This window comes from Scyliorhinus torazame, chromosome 15, assembly GCF_047496885.1.
Source record: "Scyliorhinus torazame isolate Kashiwa2021f chromosome 15, sScyTor2.1, whole genome shotgun sequence".
Classification (NCBI taxonomy): Eukaryota; Metazoa; Chordata; class Chondrichthyes; order Carcharhiniformes; family Scyliorhinidae; genus Scyliorhinus; species Scyliorhinus torazame.
This window is the reverse complement of record NC_092721.1, coordinates 126,571,669-126,588,125: the sequence shown is the minus strand read 5'-3', so window position 1 is coordinate 126,588,125 and position 16,457 is coordinate 126,571,669. Positions and strand designations below refer to the sequence as shown.

At 45.3% G+C, this 16,457-nt stretch overlaps 1 protein-coding gene across 3 annotated transcripts in view; it reads right to left on the bottom strand.

Moving 5' to 3' along the window:
* Positions 1–16,457, bottom strand: part of LOC140391804 (coiled-coil domain-containing protein 138-like) — a 183,847-nt gene that overhangs the window by 66,382 nt on the left and 101,008 nt on the right. For all 3 annotated transcript variants that reach the window (XM_072476701.1, XM_072476703.1, XM_072476702.1), the window contains exons 7-8: positions 8,074–8,193; positions 4,990–5,067 (exon numbers count right to left, since the gene is read on the bottom strand). In XM_072476701.1, the coding sequence (XP_072332802.1) occupies positions 4,990–5,067; positions 8,074–8,193 (198 nt within the window). The remainder of the gene's footprint in view (positions 1–4,989; positions 5,068–8,073; positions 8,194–16,457) is intronic.

The window sequence follows — 16,457 nt, the reverse complement described above, 5'->3', positions numbered from 1 at the left end:
AAAGAAATGTAGATTCTTTAATAGAAGTTGAATTTACTTAGGGATGTTGCAAATTCATTTTTTTATAAGTTTTTTTAATATCACAGGGACGATTCTCCCACTGCGTTGCGCCCAGTGCACCTCTCGCTATTCCCAAAGAGTAGAAGAGGCTCTAAATGGGGTTCGTGACGGGTGCTGAATGAAGCTCGATGCTCCCAGCCAGCAGCACTGAATGCAATCTGGTTCATGACCAGACTTCATGTGTAAACGAGCATTTAAACTTATTTAAATATGCATTTCCGCATTTTAGCCAAGGTCTCCTGGCTCTCAGGATTCACTGCCCCTATCGGCGAAGCATGATGCTGGCAGGAATGGCATCAACGGAGACCAGGCGTGATGACCATGCCGACAGACATGAAGGCAATTGGAACACCCTGATGGTCAGGGACAGGGCAGGGCTACGGCATCACCCTGGCACTGCCCCCTGGCACCGCCAAGTGGCACAACAAAGGGGCAGGGCCTGACAGGTGGCTCAGTCATGAAAAGGGGGGTATTGAGGGGTGGTCCTTAAAGGAGGGAGGGCATTTGGCAGCTCCATAACAGGGTGCCGGTCACTTTTGGAGGGGGGGGGTTTGCTGGTCCCAGCAACCTGATACCAGTGAGTGGGTTGGAGGGTCTCTGCCAATGAGTAGAAGAGGGGGTGGTTGCCTGAACATTGGGGTTCCCTTTCACATCTCAGAGGAGCTGGCCTGGTCGGCATCTTTACATCTCTTTCCTGGCGGGAATCTCCGCAAGTTCCAAAAACATGGGGCGCGATTCTCCGGAAAGATTTCTAAGTGTGGTAGCGAGCGGGAACTGCCGCGAGCTTCCCGGCACTCGGCCGGGAGATGTCAGCGATACTCCAGCAGTCCATAACCGATTGGATGAGGCCACGGGCATAGGAGATGTCGCCAGCAATGCATGGCACCAAGGCCAACACTGCTAGGGTGGCGACCGCAGTGGAGAGCCTGGTGCACGATGTCGACAGCATGAGTGAAGGCGTCCAAGGCGTGGTGCAGTCAATGTCGGCCATGGTGGAGGGACTCAGCAGAATGTCCGAATCGCTGGGCATGTTACCCAGCCCCAGGCTGACCTTGATGAGATGCTGCGGGACATGCCCCGCTCTCAGATGGGAATGGCCGAGGCGCTGCGGAGCTTGTCCCATTCGCAGTTGGGCATTGCTGAGGTGCTGCAGACAATGGCTCAATCACTGACGAGCATCGCCTAGAGCGTCAACATCTAGGTACAGACATTGGGGAGCAGTCAGGGCTGGCAGAGCAAGAGGATGCGGGGCCAGCCGTGGCGCTAACTAGCTGCCCCTCTATCCCGAGGTGAACTCCAGGACCCTCGGGCATCGAGTGGAAGGAGATGGCACTGGGTGCCAATCTGGACCCATCCCATGGAGTGGGAATGATGGCCATCAGCTCCCCAAAGATCCACCGCCTGACGAGGCCGGCCACCAGCTCCCCAACGATCCACCGCCTGATGAGGCCACGTCTCAAAGTCAGCACAGGGGACAGGGTGGCACAGCTGTGCACGTGCTGTCGACAAGTGCGCCGGGGCCCTCCGGCCCGAGAGCCTTCAGAGGACGCCTGCCAGGGGCATCGAAGGCCACGGGACGTGATGGCTGTCTCCACCTCCAATGTGCTTCCTGGGGACACATCTAGAAGTAGCGGTAGAGCAAGGAAGGTTAAACACATTGAGGATCACTGAGGACACATGGGGAGGGGGGAAGAAGGTGGGGTGGGTAGGTAGGGGGTGGTGGGGAGAGTGGGGCATTGTTGGACACCTGTAACAAATTAAAAATGCATCACCACAACCAGTATGACGCCTCTGTCACTTTCTTCCATAATGAGTGGAGAAGGTACCGAAGACGGAGTAGACCACGTCCTAAGTGAAGTGGGTGGGTATGAGGGCCTCCCAGTCCAGCTCCTGCTGGTCCGGTGCCTTTCGGTCATCCTCATCCACCCCCTCAGAGGTGGGCACATGTTCCTCATAGTCAACCTCCAGCATGTCGTCCCGTTGCTGTGCCAAGTTGTGAAGGACACAGCAGATGAACACAAAGCGGGCAACCCACTGCATGGTGTACTGCAGGGCACCACCGGAGACGTTGAGGCATCGGAACCGTATTTTGAGCAGTCCAATGCACCGCTCTATGACAGCCCGAGTAGCCACTTGAGCCTCTTTGTAATGGCTCTCCGATCACCGTACTGACATCATTAGCCAGGTCCTCAGCGGGTATCCTTCATCTCCTAAGGGCCAGCCGCCCATTCTGGGGTGGTCCTCCAAGAGGCTGGGAACGCCTGACTGTACCAGGATGTAGCTGTCGTGCACACTCCCCGGGATGTGTGCACAAACGTGCGTGATCTTCATGTGAGTCACACACAAGCTGTATGTTGAGGGAGTGGAACCCCTTTCTAATAATGTAGGACACTCCCAGGTGGCATGGTGAGCACAAGGCAATGTGCGTGCAGTCTATCAGTCCCTGGACGACTTCCTCCGGTTGGAGAAAATTACATTTGATTTGAGGGGCTCAGTGGAGGGTTTTGAGGCACGGTGGGGATTGTTCAGTGCCATGTTTGAGGAATTGTTCATCATGTGGGGGGGGGGGGGGGGGGGGGGGGGGGGGGGGGTGAAAAAGGAAAAAAGCTTGTACAGACTATAAAACTGGGAGTTGGGGAGAGTATTCCCTGGATTATTTATGTTTTTGTAGTTTTTGGATAAAATATATATATATTTTTAAAGTTAATACCATGCAGATGAACCCACCCCTCCCACTGACCATATGTCATTCTCCCGCAGGTCCACCAGCCAACACCGCCGGCCTATCCGGAGTGGACTCTCCTCCAGTCTCCCATGAGACCACCTCGGAGGAGAGCTCTGAGGATGCCACAATCAAAGCTGTCATCCCCCCCTCCACCAGCCCAGATACATACACCTCGGTGGGCAATATTAGTGGACAGGCTTCGAGGGCACAATCTGGTGAGCACCACACAGTTGCTTGTGTACATCAGGTCGAGGCACGGACCCCCAGGTGAGACAGCAGTCGGAGGTCTGCTGGATACCAGATGCTGAGCCTATGGAACATGCTATCCCGGAGGTGATGGAGGCTTTAGGGAGCAGCCTAGACATTCAGATGGAGATGTCAGCGATACGCCAGCAGATCTATAGCCGATTGGAGGAGTTCCAGAGACTACAGGCGCAGGTGATGTTGCCGGGAATTTGTGGCACCGAGGCCAACATTGGGGGTAGGTAGGGTGGTGACCGCAGCGGTGAGCTTGGTGCAGGGCGTCGGCAGCATTAGTGAACGTGTCCGAGGCATGGCGCAGTCAATGATGGCCATGGCCGAGGGCCTCGGCAGAATGTCCGACTTGCTGGGGAGCGTGACCCAGTACTAGGCTGACCTTGATGAGGTGCTGCGGGACATGCCCCCCCTTACAAATGGGAATAGCTAAGGCGCTACCCCCCATGTCCCAGTTGGGCATTGCTGATGTACTACAGAGCATGTCCCAATCAATGAGGAGCTTCGCCTAGGGCATTGACACCATGGTGCCAGGGCTGGAAGAGCCAGATGATGCAGGTACAGTTGGGGCTCGAACCAGCTGCTCCTCCATCCTGAGATGAACCCCAGGGTCCTATGGGCACTGACCGGGAAGAGGGGGCGTTGTGTGACAACCTGGACCCATCTCATGGAATGGGGATTGTGCCCCCTGCTCAACAGAGTCCCAACCCTCTGATGGGGATGTGTCTTAAAGTCAGCACATGTAACAGGGCGGCATGGCTTTGCATGTGCTTCCGACAAGTGCATCAAGGCCCTTCGGCCCCAGAGGATGCCCGCAAAGGGCATCGAAGGCCACGGGATTTGATAAGCAGCTGGCTAACTCCACCTACGACATGCATCATGGGGACACACCCTGACGTAGCGGTAGAGCAAGGAAGGCGAAGCACGTTGAGGACCACTGAGGGCACCCGGGGATGGGGGAAGAGGGTGGCGTGGGTGGGATTAAGGTAGGGGATGAGGGGTTGGTGGGGCGAGTGGGTCAGCACCATCGGGAGATTGAGGCATTGTTGGACACCTGTGAAACATTAAAACCCCATCACCACAACTAGTATGGTGCCTCTGTCACTTTCTTCTGCAATGTGGGTTGACCTCCGAACCCTGGCCCATCTCTCCAGGCATCCCCCCCTCCCCTGGCTCACTGTGTGCAGGTGATGGGCGTGAGCGAGCACTCAGCAGAAAGGCAGGGGTCAGACTATGGCATAGATTGAGGAGCAATGGCGCTCAGCTCTCTGTACCTTATCACTACCCCCTGCCCTTGACAGTGACCTGCTGATGTTGTCGACACAATTTCAGCACCTTGGAGTGATGTTACACATACTCTGGGAGGGTGAGGGTAGCGATGGCGGGCCAGGCCATGTCCTAAGTGAAGCTGGCGAGCATGAGAGCCTCCCTGGTCCTCCAGGCTTACTGACTCTCGCCGCTGCTGCCTGACCTGCAGTCTCTGGCTGGTCCTCCAAGTTCACTCCTGAGCTCGCCTTCAAGACCCTGCTGGTCCAGCTCCTCATCATCATCCTTGTCCTCCTCAGAGGTGGGCACATATTCCTCATCCCCAAGCTCCAGTGTGTCGCCCCACTGCTGTGCCAGGTTGTGGAGGTCACAGTGGGCGATTCTCTGAGCAGTGTATTGCAAGGCACCACTGGAGCGGTCGAGATACGCAAAATTCCTAGCCTTGGACCTGCCTCAAGTTGAATTTCTGGTCATGGTATGTCAATATGCTAGATATCAAACAACTGAACAGACAACATATAACCATAATTCCTTTGACTGTTACATAATTAGAACATCATAACTTGGGGTGGGGGTTAGGGATGGGAGAGGAGATGATGTGGGGAAAGAGGATAAACTATTCTCTTCAATGCTTTTACCTTCCATAGATTATGGAACATTTTCTACAATCATTTAAAACTCACTTGTAGATTTTCTAAACGATTCTGCGCCTTTTTGGCCTGAGTTTCCAACTTCTTGTTCTGTTGCTTTACATCATTGATCTGCAAAATATCACCAGCAGTATTAAAAGACATTCTCATCCAATATCTCTGCATTGGAACGATTGATTTACAGTTTTGAGGTAGATGCTATTAGTTTGCATTATTTTTTGAAACAGATAGATAAATCTGCATTTATTGTATATAAATGGCGGGGGGGGGGGGTTTGGAAAAGGTGCTCATCAGCCTATGATATTCTGCCCTTTTAATTTTAATTGTAAACAATCATGACCTTGTGATCTGCTGTTTTCCAATGTGTTATCAGCAAATGTGTCAAGTGCCAAAGAAGGAAAATTTTACTTTAACTGCCTGTGCAGAGCCAGAATAGCTTATTTCCTTGATCTATAGATCTGTCTATTTCAGTGATTCAAATTAACTGCTGCATTGATGTGAAACGCTGTGCATTCCAAAATGGACTCAAAACCAATTTACAACAATTAAATTATTTTAAAAATAGATATAGAAATGTAACTTGCTCATATCTCTGTAAGATATCACAAATATTGTTTGTGTTTGTGGAATCTGGTCTCTTTAAGTAGAACTATGCATGAAGTCTTGCTACGTTTGTCTGGGAACAACTATGTTCAATTGTTGAGCAGGTGTATTACAAAAACAAGGAGACTACTGTCCCATACAATCTGGAAGCTGTATATGCAAACTCTGAGGATTTGGAACAAGCAGAATTATCTTTTGGAATCAGTCGCTTGGAATGGATTTAGGATTTTCATCATGAGACCCTAATCAAAACAAAATTTTTTGGGAAATGGCAGTCATTTGAACTAAATTGGATGTAGCTCTTCATAATAAAGGCATTTGAATTATGTCATGACAATGAACCATAGCCCTGAATTATGTACAGACATATTGAACTTTTAAATAAGACGTGTTTTTTTAAAAAGAACATGAAGCAAAAACTGGCTAAGATTGCTCAGTAACCACTCAGTGGAATTCCAATGTGGATTATACTCAGTGTTGAGAGAGACACGGAAAATGTCACACCTTTTTTCAGACGGAAACATTTCAAAGGAAGAGATGCAATACAAAAACGGAATTGTAATCTCCTGTTCTGATAATGGAGGCTGATAACCATCTCAGCAGAAACCATCCCCTTGAGTTATATTCCAGCCATGTTTCTGGTTTTCCCCCTTCCAGGAATAAACAATAAAAGGGGTAAAAGCCACACTGGTCTCTGTGTGCTAGGTTGGTGTTCTAGCTCTACTGTGCTGCTATGTTTAGTGTGGGTCACAGCTGAAGAACACACTTGCACTTCTGTACTGGCAGGTAAAAAAATCTCTTGCTAATTGCTGGAAACAAGTCAAGTTAGCAAAGCCACAGTTCAAAATGAAGCAGGACAAAAATTTTAGTTAACCTGAAGAACCAAGAAGCTCCAAACCAACTGTTCAACTGCTGGAGTCAGCATTATCGGAAACACACAACTTAAGCGCCTCAATGTTTCACCATCTACTTAGTCAAGTCAAAGATGGATTCGTCCATCTTTTTAAACTTTTATTTTTGGACTTGCTTCTCGTTTCTAATCTGTCTGTTTGTGTGCTGTACTTCATTACTTTTGTCTCGTATTTTAGTAACTAATATTCTCATTCTTTAACTCAAGAAAACCTGATTAAATTGATTCCTTCCTTTTCAGGCATATCTACATTTGGACTGGGAAAAGGTATTGACAAGGGAAGTGACCCTTTTCAAATTAAGCTTGCTGCGACCAACTGAGGGGGTTGAACAAAGACAGGAGCCAGTTCATCCCTCCTCACCCGAAACATAGCTGCTTGGGGATATACCGTCCAGAATCATAACAAATTGGGAGACCTCGCCCAGTTACTGGTCGTAACACTTATTTCAAACATTTACACTATATTTAGTGTGTTAATTATTGTACTTTATTATTCATTTTCATAAATGCCAGCATGGTGGCGCAGTGGGATAGCCGAGGTCCCAGGTTCGATCCTGGTTCTGGGTCACTGTCCGTGTGGAGTTTGCACATTCTCCCAGTGTTTGCGTGGGTCTCATCCCCACAACCCAAAGATGTGCAGGCTAGATGGATTGGCCATGCTAAATTGCCCCTTAATTGGAAAAAATTAATTGGGTACACAACATTTTTTTTTTTTTTTTTTAAATTAAAAAATTTATGTTCATAAATGTAGTTGCGTTGGCTTATTTACCTCTGTGACGGCAGAAAACATTTTTTTAGTAGCGCATGATAAAAATCAGTTCAAATTCCTTCAAATAAATTATTGTTAGTTCCCAAGAACCCAACATTGCAAGCAAAGTGTGCATAAAAGTATTTAATTTCCAAGTTGGACGGGATAATGGTCTGCCTATCTAACAGCCATTATCCCACTCCCAAACAGAACAGTACTGAAGTGACAAAGAAGCATTGTGCTAAATGGGTTATAATGATAACAGAGCTGGCCATTTAATGCAATTCATCGCTATAAATTTATTGACCTGCTCAACAACATTCAGTAAATTAGCCCCAAAAGGTTGCAGAGATAATATGAGAAAAGGTTTGTTGATGAGAATGATTTTTACTTTGATAGTGGGACTGGGGAAGGTCAGCAATCTAGGTGGATAAGTTAGCTTTTGTGCAAGACAAGTTGCAGAGAACTGAGCTTTCGTCAATTTGGAATTTGTGGTGGACGAAGATTGGCAGTCTGCGAAGGAGGGTGCTGCAAAGTTGGAGTTGTGATATTGCAGCTTCAGATATGAAATGGTTCTACACAGATGTTCATGTTTTTCTCCTGATTTTTTTTTTTTGACAGTGCTACACCCAAGGGAAGAGAGAGACAATTAAGATTAAAGGAAATTTTAAAAGCTTCATTCACATGTTGGTCTGACTCATGAAGGATCTAACTAACTTGATTACACCTGCAAGATATTCCCTGCTCAGGAAACAGTTACTACGTTTAATGACCTGAGGCAGCTAACACTCTATAGTCGCACCAGTTGAAACACAACCATATTATGGTAATATAAGCTTTCGAAAATAGCTCTTGCCTGTTTTTTCAAGGAGTCGTTTAATTCTTTTAATGTGTCAAAGGAGGATTTAAGTCGCTTGTTTTCTTTTATCTTCTCCTTGAAGGCATTTGTAAGTTGACTGACTTCTGCAGCATGTTGCTGTGGAAAAGAAAAAAAAGAAAAAAACTTGTCATCCAGGTGTAAAATTGGCATTGTCGATTACCCACCCATTGCACAAATCATTCAATTTCCACCACTTTCAATGATAATGAAAGTTAAATGATTTTCCTAAATGGTCAATTCACAGTTCCAGTTTCACCACTGTTGGAAAGCGGAAAACCATTTCCACTGAGTCTCATTATTCACAATCTAACTATCTGAATGTAATCAATCACATTCAACAAGACTACTGGGCGTGATGTTAATCTTGGGCAATTCCAAATTGTCACTTTTCCATAATTTGCACTTTCCCAAAACTATTAGTATTTTGTTGCTATTGCCCTTCACGACTTCCTACATGTATGAAGTTTCATTTTCCATTCTCACAAAGATGAAGACGGCACAAAGAAACTGGCTGAACTATGCACCTGATATGCGCATTGCCCTCTCCTCCTGTGAACCGGATTGGAGTGATATCATGAGGGCCAAGCAGGCTTCCCTTTTGCATTAAAGGTAAGCGAACGTGGCGTGTGTCGCGAAGGTCGGCCGGCATGGGACTCAAAGGTAGGTCGGTTTGCAAAAGTGGGTCCCGAGAAAAAGAGTTTGATAAACACTGCTATAGAACAATCTAGGAATGCCACTAGAAGTAGGAGCCCTAATTATTGGAAGATTTTGGAGGCTACAGACAAATCAGAAGCAAATTAATAAGAAAGGCAAAACAAAAAGAACTGGATAGTTGGAAATAATTTGGTGTTTAATCCGAAGTGCCAAATGGGGACAACTGGCATTACTGGAGGTGGATATCTTTGAATAAAGTACTTCCCGATAGGACATATAAAATTAAAGTGAGACTAGTGGCAAGGGGTTTCAAAGAGAGACTTGATGATCAATATATTAGAGTGGACTCTCCCATGTCAGGAAAAGGTGATCTTGAAGATTTTCTTAGTCACATTTATTTATAAGAATGTAAGTTGAACAATATAAGCCACATTTTTGTAGGGAGAAATCTTTCAAAAGAAGTGTTTATAAAACCACCTAAAAAAACAAGTTATGTAAAAGGGAAGCTGGGGAAATTAAACATATATGATTATAGATTAAATATTGTGTTGAGATTATGGGCATGGTATTTCTCAGTTAGGTCTATCTTGCTGAAAGTAAGTTGCATTCAGCTAAAAGCAGACCCAGCAATGTTCTACCCCTGATGCTTCCTATACCTATCTTCTGGATAGTATCAAATTACAAGAGGGTTTATCCTATTCTTGGTGGGAGAAAACAAGAAAATAAAAGGATAGTTAAAAGTACTATAGATGCAGAAACACTGGCACTACTGAAACAATACATAGAAACATACCTGAAAAATAGGAGTAGGCCATTCAGCCCTTCAAGCCTGCTTCGCCATTCATTGCGATCATACGGAAGGCACGGTGGCACAGTGGTTAGCACTGCTGCCTCAGGGCGCTGAGGACCCAGGTTCGATCCCAGCCCTGGGTCACTGACTATGTGGAGTTTGCACATTATCCCTGTGTCTGCGTGGGTCTCACCCCCACAATCCAAAGATGTGCAGGGTAGGGGGTTGGCCACGCTAAATCGGCCCTCAATTGAATTTGTTTTTAAAAAATCACTATGATCATGGCTGATCATCAAGTATAATGCCTTGATCCCATTTTCCCCCCCATATACCTTGATTCCTTTAGTCCCAAGTGCTATATCTAATTTCTTATTGAAATCACACAACCTTTTGGCCTCAACTACTTTCCGTGATAGTGAATTCCACAGATTCACTCTCTCTGAGTGAAGAAATTTCACCTCACCTCAGTCATAAAAGATTTACCCCATATCCTCAAACTATAACCATCGGGAACATTCTTTCTGAATCTACCCTCTGTCTAATCCTGATGCACAAGGACACCAAGGTCTCGCTAAGTATCCATCTCTTTCAATTTACACCCATTCAAATAATAATCTGCCTTCCTATTTTTGCCACTGAAAATGCAATGCGGTTGACTCTTAACTGCCACCCCCCCCACCCCCCCCCCCAGGACAATTAGCGATGGACAATAAATGCTGGTACAGCCTGCGACGCCCACATTCCACGAATGAAAAAATAAAACAGCAGATAACCTCACATTTATCCACATTATACTGCATCTGCCATGCATATGCCCACTTTCTCAGCCTGTCCAAATCACACTGAATAATAATAATAATTTTTTATTGTCACAAGTATGAAGCATCTCTGTATCCTCCTCATGGCTCACTCTCCCACTCAACTTTGTATCATGTGCAAATTTGTAGATAATGCATTTAGTTCCCTCGTCCAAATCATTAATATATAATGTGAACAGTTGGGGTCCTAGCACAGATCCCTGTGGTACCCCATTAGTCACTGCCTGCCAATCGGAAAACGACCAATTTATTCCAACACTTCGCTCCCTGTCTACTAACCAGCTTTCTATCCATCTCAAGACACTAACTGCAATCCCATGCACTTTAACTTTATATAGTAATCTGCTATGTGAGACCTTGTCAAAAGCCTAAATAAACCACATCCACCGTTCGCCCATGTCAACTCTGTAGGTACATCTTCAAAGAATTCCAGTAGATTTGTCAAGCATGATTTCCCTTTCATAAATCCATGCTGACTTTGTCTGATTATACCACTGCTTCCCAAATGCTGTGTTATGAAATCCTTGATAATGGACTCTAACATCATCTCTACTGCCAATGTTAGGTTCACTGGTCTGGAGTTCTCTGTTTTCTCTCTACCTCCCTTTTTAAGTAGCGGGCTTCTATTAGCTACCCTCCAATCGGTATGAAACATTCCAGAATCCAAAGAATTTTGAAAAATAACCACCAATGGATCTACCATTGCTAGGGCCACTTCCTTAAGTACTCTGGGATGAAGATCATCAGGTCCTGGAGATTTATCCGCCTTCAATTCCATTAATTTCCCACAGACCATTTCTCTACTAATATTAATTTCTTTCAGCTCATCACTAAAATTTGTGTTTCTCAGAACTTCTGGCCCATTATTCACGTCTTCCTTTGTGAAGACAGAATCTAGGTACGAATTTAGTTCCTCAGCCATTTCTTAATTCCGCGTTATGAATTCCCCCATTTCTGACTGTATGGGACTGCAGTTATCTAACATTTGGAAAGACCCCAGACAAAGGGCTATCTGAGAAATGTTTGTCCACTGAATGCTATGTGGATAACTATTTTCTTTGGGAATATGTTCATTTGACAAAGAGTGTCACTGACAAAATATTGAGGATTGACATTACTAATATAAAGGAAATGTTGGAGAGAAAAAATATCTCCAAAATAAAATTGAGTTGACGCATATCACCAATTATCATATTGTTTTACAAAGAGGAATGCTTACACGGAGAAATTGTTGCAGATCTGGAAGAGAGACATCTTACGAAGAATTGTAAGAAATATAGGAAAACGTTTTTTCTCTTATTACTTTGTAATTATTGGTTGGATTACATTGTTAAACCTAAGCAACTGATGTCAATGTTTGATTAAGGACCGAGAACACATATGGACACTGGGTTGGTAATTAAGAGACAAAGATCTATAATGCTGCATCTGAGAATAAACCTACCATCAAGGAAAAGAACTGTGTTTTGTTTCGTATTTCACAATCTGGCTTGGATGCATAGAACAGCCAGATGAAGTGGCTATTGGCCAGATTGAATTTGTCATAATTTTCACAGAAAGGACATACCTGGCCAATTTTCCACATTGTCGGGTAGATGTCAATATTATAGTTATACTAGAACACCGTGGCTAGGGGCGTGGATACTTTTGTCACACATGCTTTCAATATAACAGTTGGTGTGTTGTCAGGGCCCATAGCCTTTGCTGTATCCAGTGCCTTCAGATTTTTCTTGATATCATGTGAGTGAAATAAATTGGTTAAACACTGGCTTCTATGACGCGGACGACCTCAAGGGGAGTCCGAGATGGATCCTCCACTCAGCAGTTCTGGTTGAAGGTGGTTATAAATGTTTCAACCTTGTCTTTTGCACTGATATTCTGGGCTCTTCATCATTGAGAATGGGGATATTTGTGGATCCTTCTCCTCTGGTTAGTCTATTATTATTCAAACTGGATGTGACAAGGCTGCAGAGCTTTAATCAAATCTGCTGGGGGGTTTTGGGGTTTAGCATGCATGTGATTCTGTGTTAGAGTTTCACCAAATTGACACCTCATTATACATATATTTGGAGCAGTTCCTGGCATGTTCTCTTGCACTCCTTCTTGAACCAGAATTGATCCTCTAGCTTGATGCTAATAGAGTGAGGGATATATTGGGCCACAATAGTAGATTGCCGTTGAATACAATTCTGTGCTGCTAATGGTATATAGTGTCCAGTTTTGGGCTGCTAGATTTGTTCTGAATCTATGCCAGTTAGTATGATGGCAGTGCCACACATGATGGAGAATATCCTGTGTGAAGACAGGACTTTGCCTCCATGATAACTGTGAAGTGGTCACTCCTCCCAATACCAACATGGAGAGATACATCTGTGACAAGTAGATTGATTAAGGCAAGGTTAAGTAGGTTGGTTATTTTCTCTAGTTAGTTCTCTCACCACCAGCCACATGGCCAGTCAGGCAGATACACGCTGCAGGACACAGCCAGCTCAGTCAGTGCTGCTGCTACCAAGCTACTCTGTGATGGCATCTAGAGTACATTCCATGCTTCTTCCAAGTGGTATGCAACACGGAGAAGTACTGATTCATCAGCTAAGGGATGTAGCCATCTGGGATGGCCACTTTCAGTATATAAAATGGACACTCGCAGAGCCTATAGGGAAAAATGGACAATACAAAGCAACAAGCAGGCACAGAGCCTGAATGTATATTTGGAAGGCAGTCAGCAGACGGAATCAAAACTCTGGGTCGATTTACATATTGATGGCCCATCTCCGGAAAACAAAGGACTAATGCTCAGGTAGCCGATACTGTCTCAGACATTCCGGCGCCACTATCCCAACCAGAAGACACGAACAAAGCAAGGCCAACGGCCACTTAGGACACGTGCAGCCATCAAGGCACCCGCCCCTTTATTGGCTTAGATCGATGACAATGATCAAGAAGCGGCCCAATTAATTGGGACCAAATTTAAGGCCCACCTAAAAGCGTGCAAAGCCCCTCCAAGTATAAGAAGGAACCCCCGCCAAAGGTTCAGTCTCTTGGATTCGGCTCTCAAGCGGAGTGACCCTTCCACCAGCATCACCAGAAGCAAGTAAGTTCAAGTTCAACGCTCGCTACCAGACGGACAACCTAAACTGTACTCCTGTTACATCTTCGAACCCAGCAGGCCCAGATCCGAACAACGGCCATTGTTCCTCTGACTTAAGTGGGCCGAAGTTAAGTATAGGTGTTAGTGATAGATATAGTTTAGCCTGTAGTGTTATTGTGCATGAGTAAATCATACTGTGCGTAAATAAAGTAGTATTGACTTTGAACTAACTAACTGGTGTATTGGCTCTTTGATCGGTATTCGGGTTGAGCCTTGTGGCAGCATCGAGAGATACCTGGCGACTCTGAAAGCATACTCATAATCAGGATTAAGAAAGGCGACCTTATTAACTGCCATATTTATAGCAAGTAAACAGAGCAACAGGGAGAGCAGTAGGTTTCCATATCCATGCTTGACCTGATGTCATGAGGCCTCATGCAGTTCACAGTCAATCTTGATGGCTCCCAGGGCTAGTCCCTCCAGACTTTATACCTCTGTTCCAACACCTCTGGTGATCTGCCCTGCCAGTGGGACACGACATACCAGGGATGGTGGTGTTTGGGACATTGGCGGTGTTTGGGACATTGGCTGCGTTTGGAGTATTACTACAGTGACCGTGAGATAACTCTGCCAATTTTGGCAGTTCTTAGGCTCTGGCAACACTGCAGTGTTGACTGGGCAGGGTGTGCCTTTGGGTCAGTGCCCGACCATATAATTCAAGAAAATACAATATACATTGGGAGATGGTTCACAAATACGATTAGTCATCCTTTCTTGTGGATATTGCTTTAAAGGGATGGTCTATAAATGATATTAATAGATATCATGAAATACCTAATTGACAGTTATATAAATACAAGAATTCTGCATTTTAATTACAATTTGTCATATTAAAAGAAAATTTACCAATATAAATGGAGAGAAGCTGAAAAGAAAATACCATTGATTTCGGATTTTAGCACTTTGAAAATGAGAGGATATGTCATCTTATATGGGCAAGTGTGATTTTTAAGCAGCATTGCTATGATTTATTAAGGCCAAGTGAAATTTTGCTATGACCAAAGTAACTGGGCTGGATTCTCTGTTCCTGAGGCTAAGTGCGAGCGCGAACGGAGAATCCGCGGGAGTTTCACGACAGGAAAGTCGACGCGAACCCCTCACCGATTCCGGTGCAGGTGGGGGGCTAGCACCGGCGGCGCGTGAAACACCCGTTGATCGCGCCGAAAACAGCTGTAGAATCGCCGGGTCCCGGGCTGCACATGCGCAGGGCTGATAACCTGCACCGGTCGGCCATAAAACATGGCACTGGCCGTGTTTGAACCCTAACCCGCCAACCGCAATCCCACAGTCCACCGCCTGGCCACCCCCCACCAGTACCCCCAGCACTAGCAGAAATCCCCGTGGCCAACGGCACGGATCCAGGAAGAGTGTGGCAGCGCTGGACATTGTCCGCAGCCGGCATGCCGGGTTCCCGACTACTTGGAGAACACATGCCCCGCGCCGTCGAGACCTCGGGGCGCAGCATCGCGGGTGGGCTGGCCAATGGCGTGGCAACGGCACGCATCCCGTTGACTCGGGTTTGGAGGGGGCGGAGCATTGCTGACCAACATCAAACCGGCGCCTGCCCCGATTCCAGCATCGGAATCCTTTCTCCACCGATTCCCGATCACGATTTTGGTGTCGGGCTACGGAGAATTCAGCCCACTATATTTAGTGAGAAAAATTGTAATTTTCCATTTTGGGCAGAGTCAGCATCAAATGCATTAGGCCAGTTGCTTTGTTTGAACAATAAGTCTTAATCAAATATTCAGAACACTGCCTGACTGCACCATGATAAGATTGTCACTGTTGAATTAAAGGCAGTTTGGTATTAAGCCCCCATCCAATAGAGACTTGGTTGAAGCTGCCCAAACTTGTTTCATGTGCAGGTGCTGAAAAGAGAATTTCTCACATTACTTTGAATTTTATTCAAACCTATATCTGTGTTGAAAGGGTAACATGGTGACTTCTTATGTTGTCTACCATGAAGAGCAGGATCCTGATCGATTGGAAACTGAAGTACTGAACAAAGGCAAGAGGTAAATTACTGAAACCTGCAGGCTCGTTACACTTTGGTTACCCTTCAGCAAAATGCTAATGATGAAATGTTGAGGGGTAGGCCAGTCCGATGAGGACCAAATTAGTTAATGAGGGCTGGATTCTTCCCACTTAGTTGTAGATAATCCTTCAGCCGAAGCCTAAGGTGGGCAAAGATCAACAAATTATGAATTCATAAGATATGACATTTAAACTGGTTATATTCCCTCAGTATCTTTATGCACGCTTAAGCTTTACTCAGCCTTGACTTTTGGCAAATGCATCAACGTTATTAGGGCTACGGTAAGCAAAGTATGTCCTTGAGAAAGCAGAGTGTGCACTCCACATGGTGCAAAAAGAAAATTCAATGATTTGGATTAGCTATTAAATATGGTGATGAGTTTCCAGCCAGGCAGATAACCGGCTGACCAAAAGAATAGGACCTAATCCTATCCCTATTCAGTGTTCACGCATCAGACTAAGAGCAGAGATCTTGGATAACATTTTTTTCCTTCATGGCACAGGGGTTTTCAAGTTAATTATAAAGTCCTTACCACTAACTTGGCTGAATCAAATAACTTCCAAACTGATTTGGGATCAAATTTAAGATCTTGTGGTTCACTGGGTAAGTGTGCTGTTCTATTAAGGAAACTTGTCTGATTTTTAAATAAAGCATTTATGGTGTTCGTGTGTCATGATCTGTTCTGTAGAGGTTAAATTTCCATTGCTTTAGAAAGGGACCATGCTAACTTTATTTGATACAGATGAAAGATTCCTTTTATTCTTTTGAGGTTGAACAATGCTGTTGTGTTTCTTCAAAAAAAATCAGATCTTTCCCAGAATGTCCCCTTACCTGTCCACATTTTATGCAATAAAAAACAGAATTTGTGAATTTTCTTGGCTGCTTAACAAGAGGAATATGATTAATAAA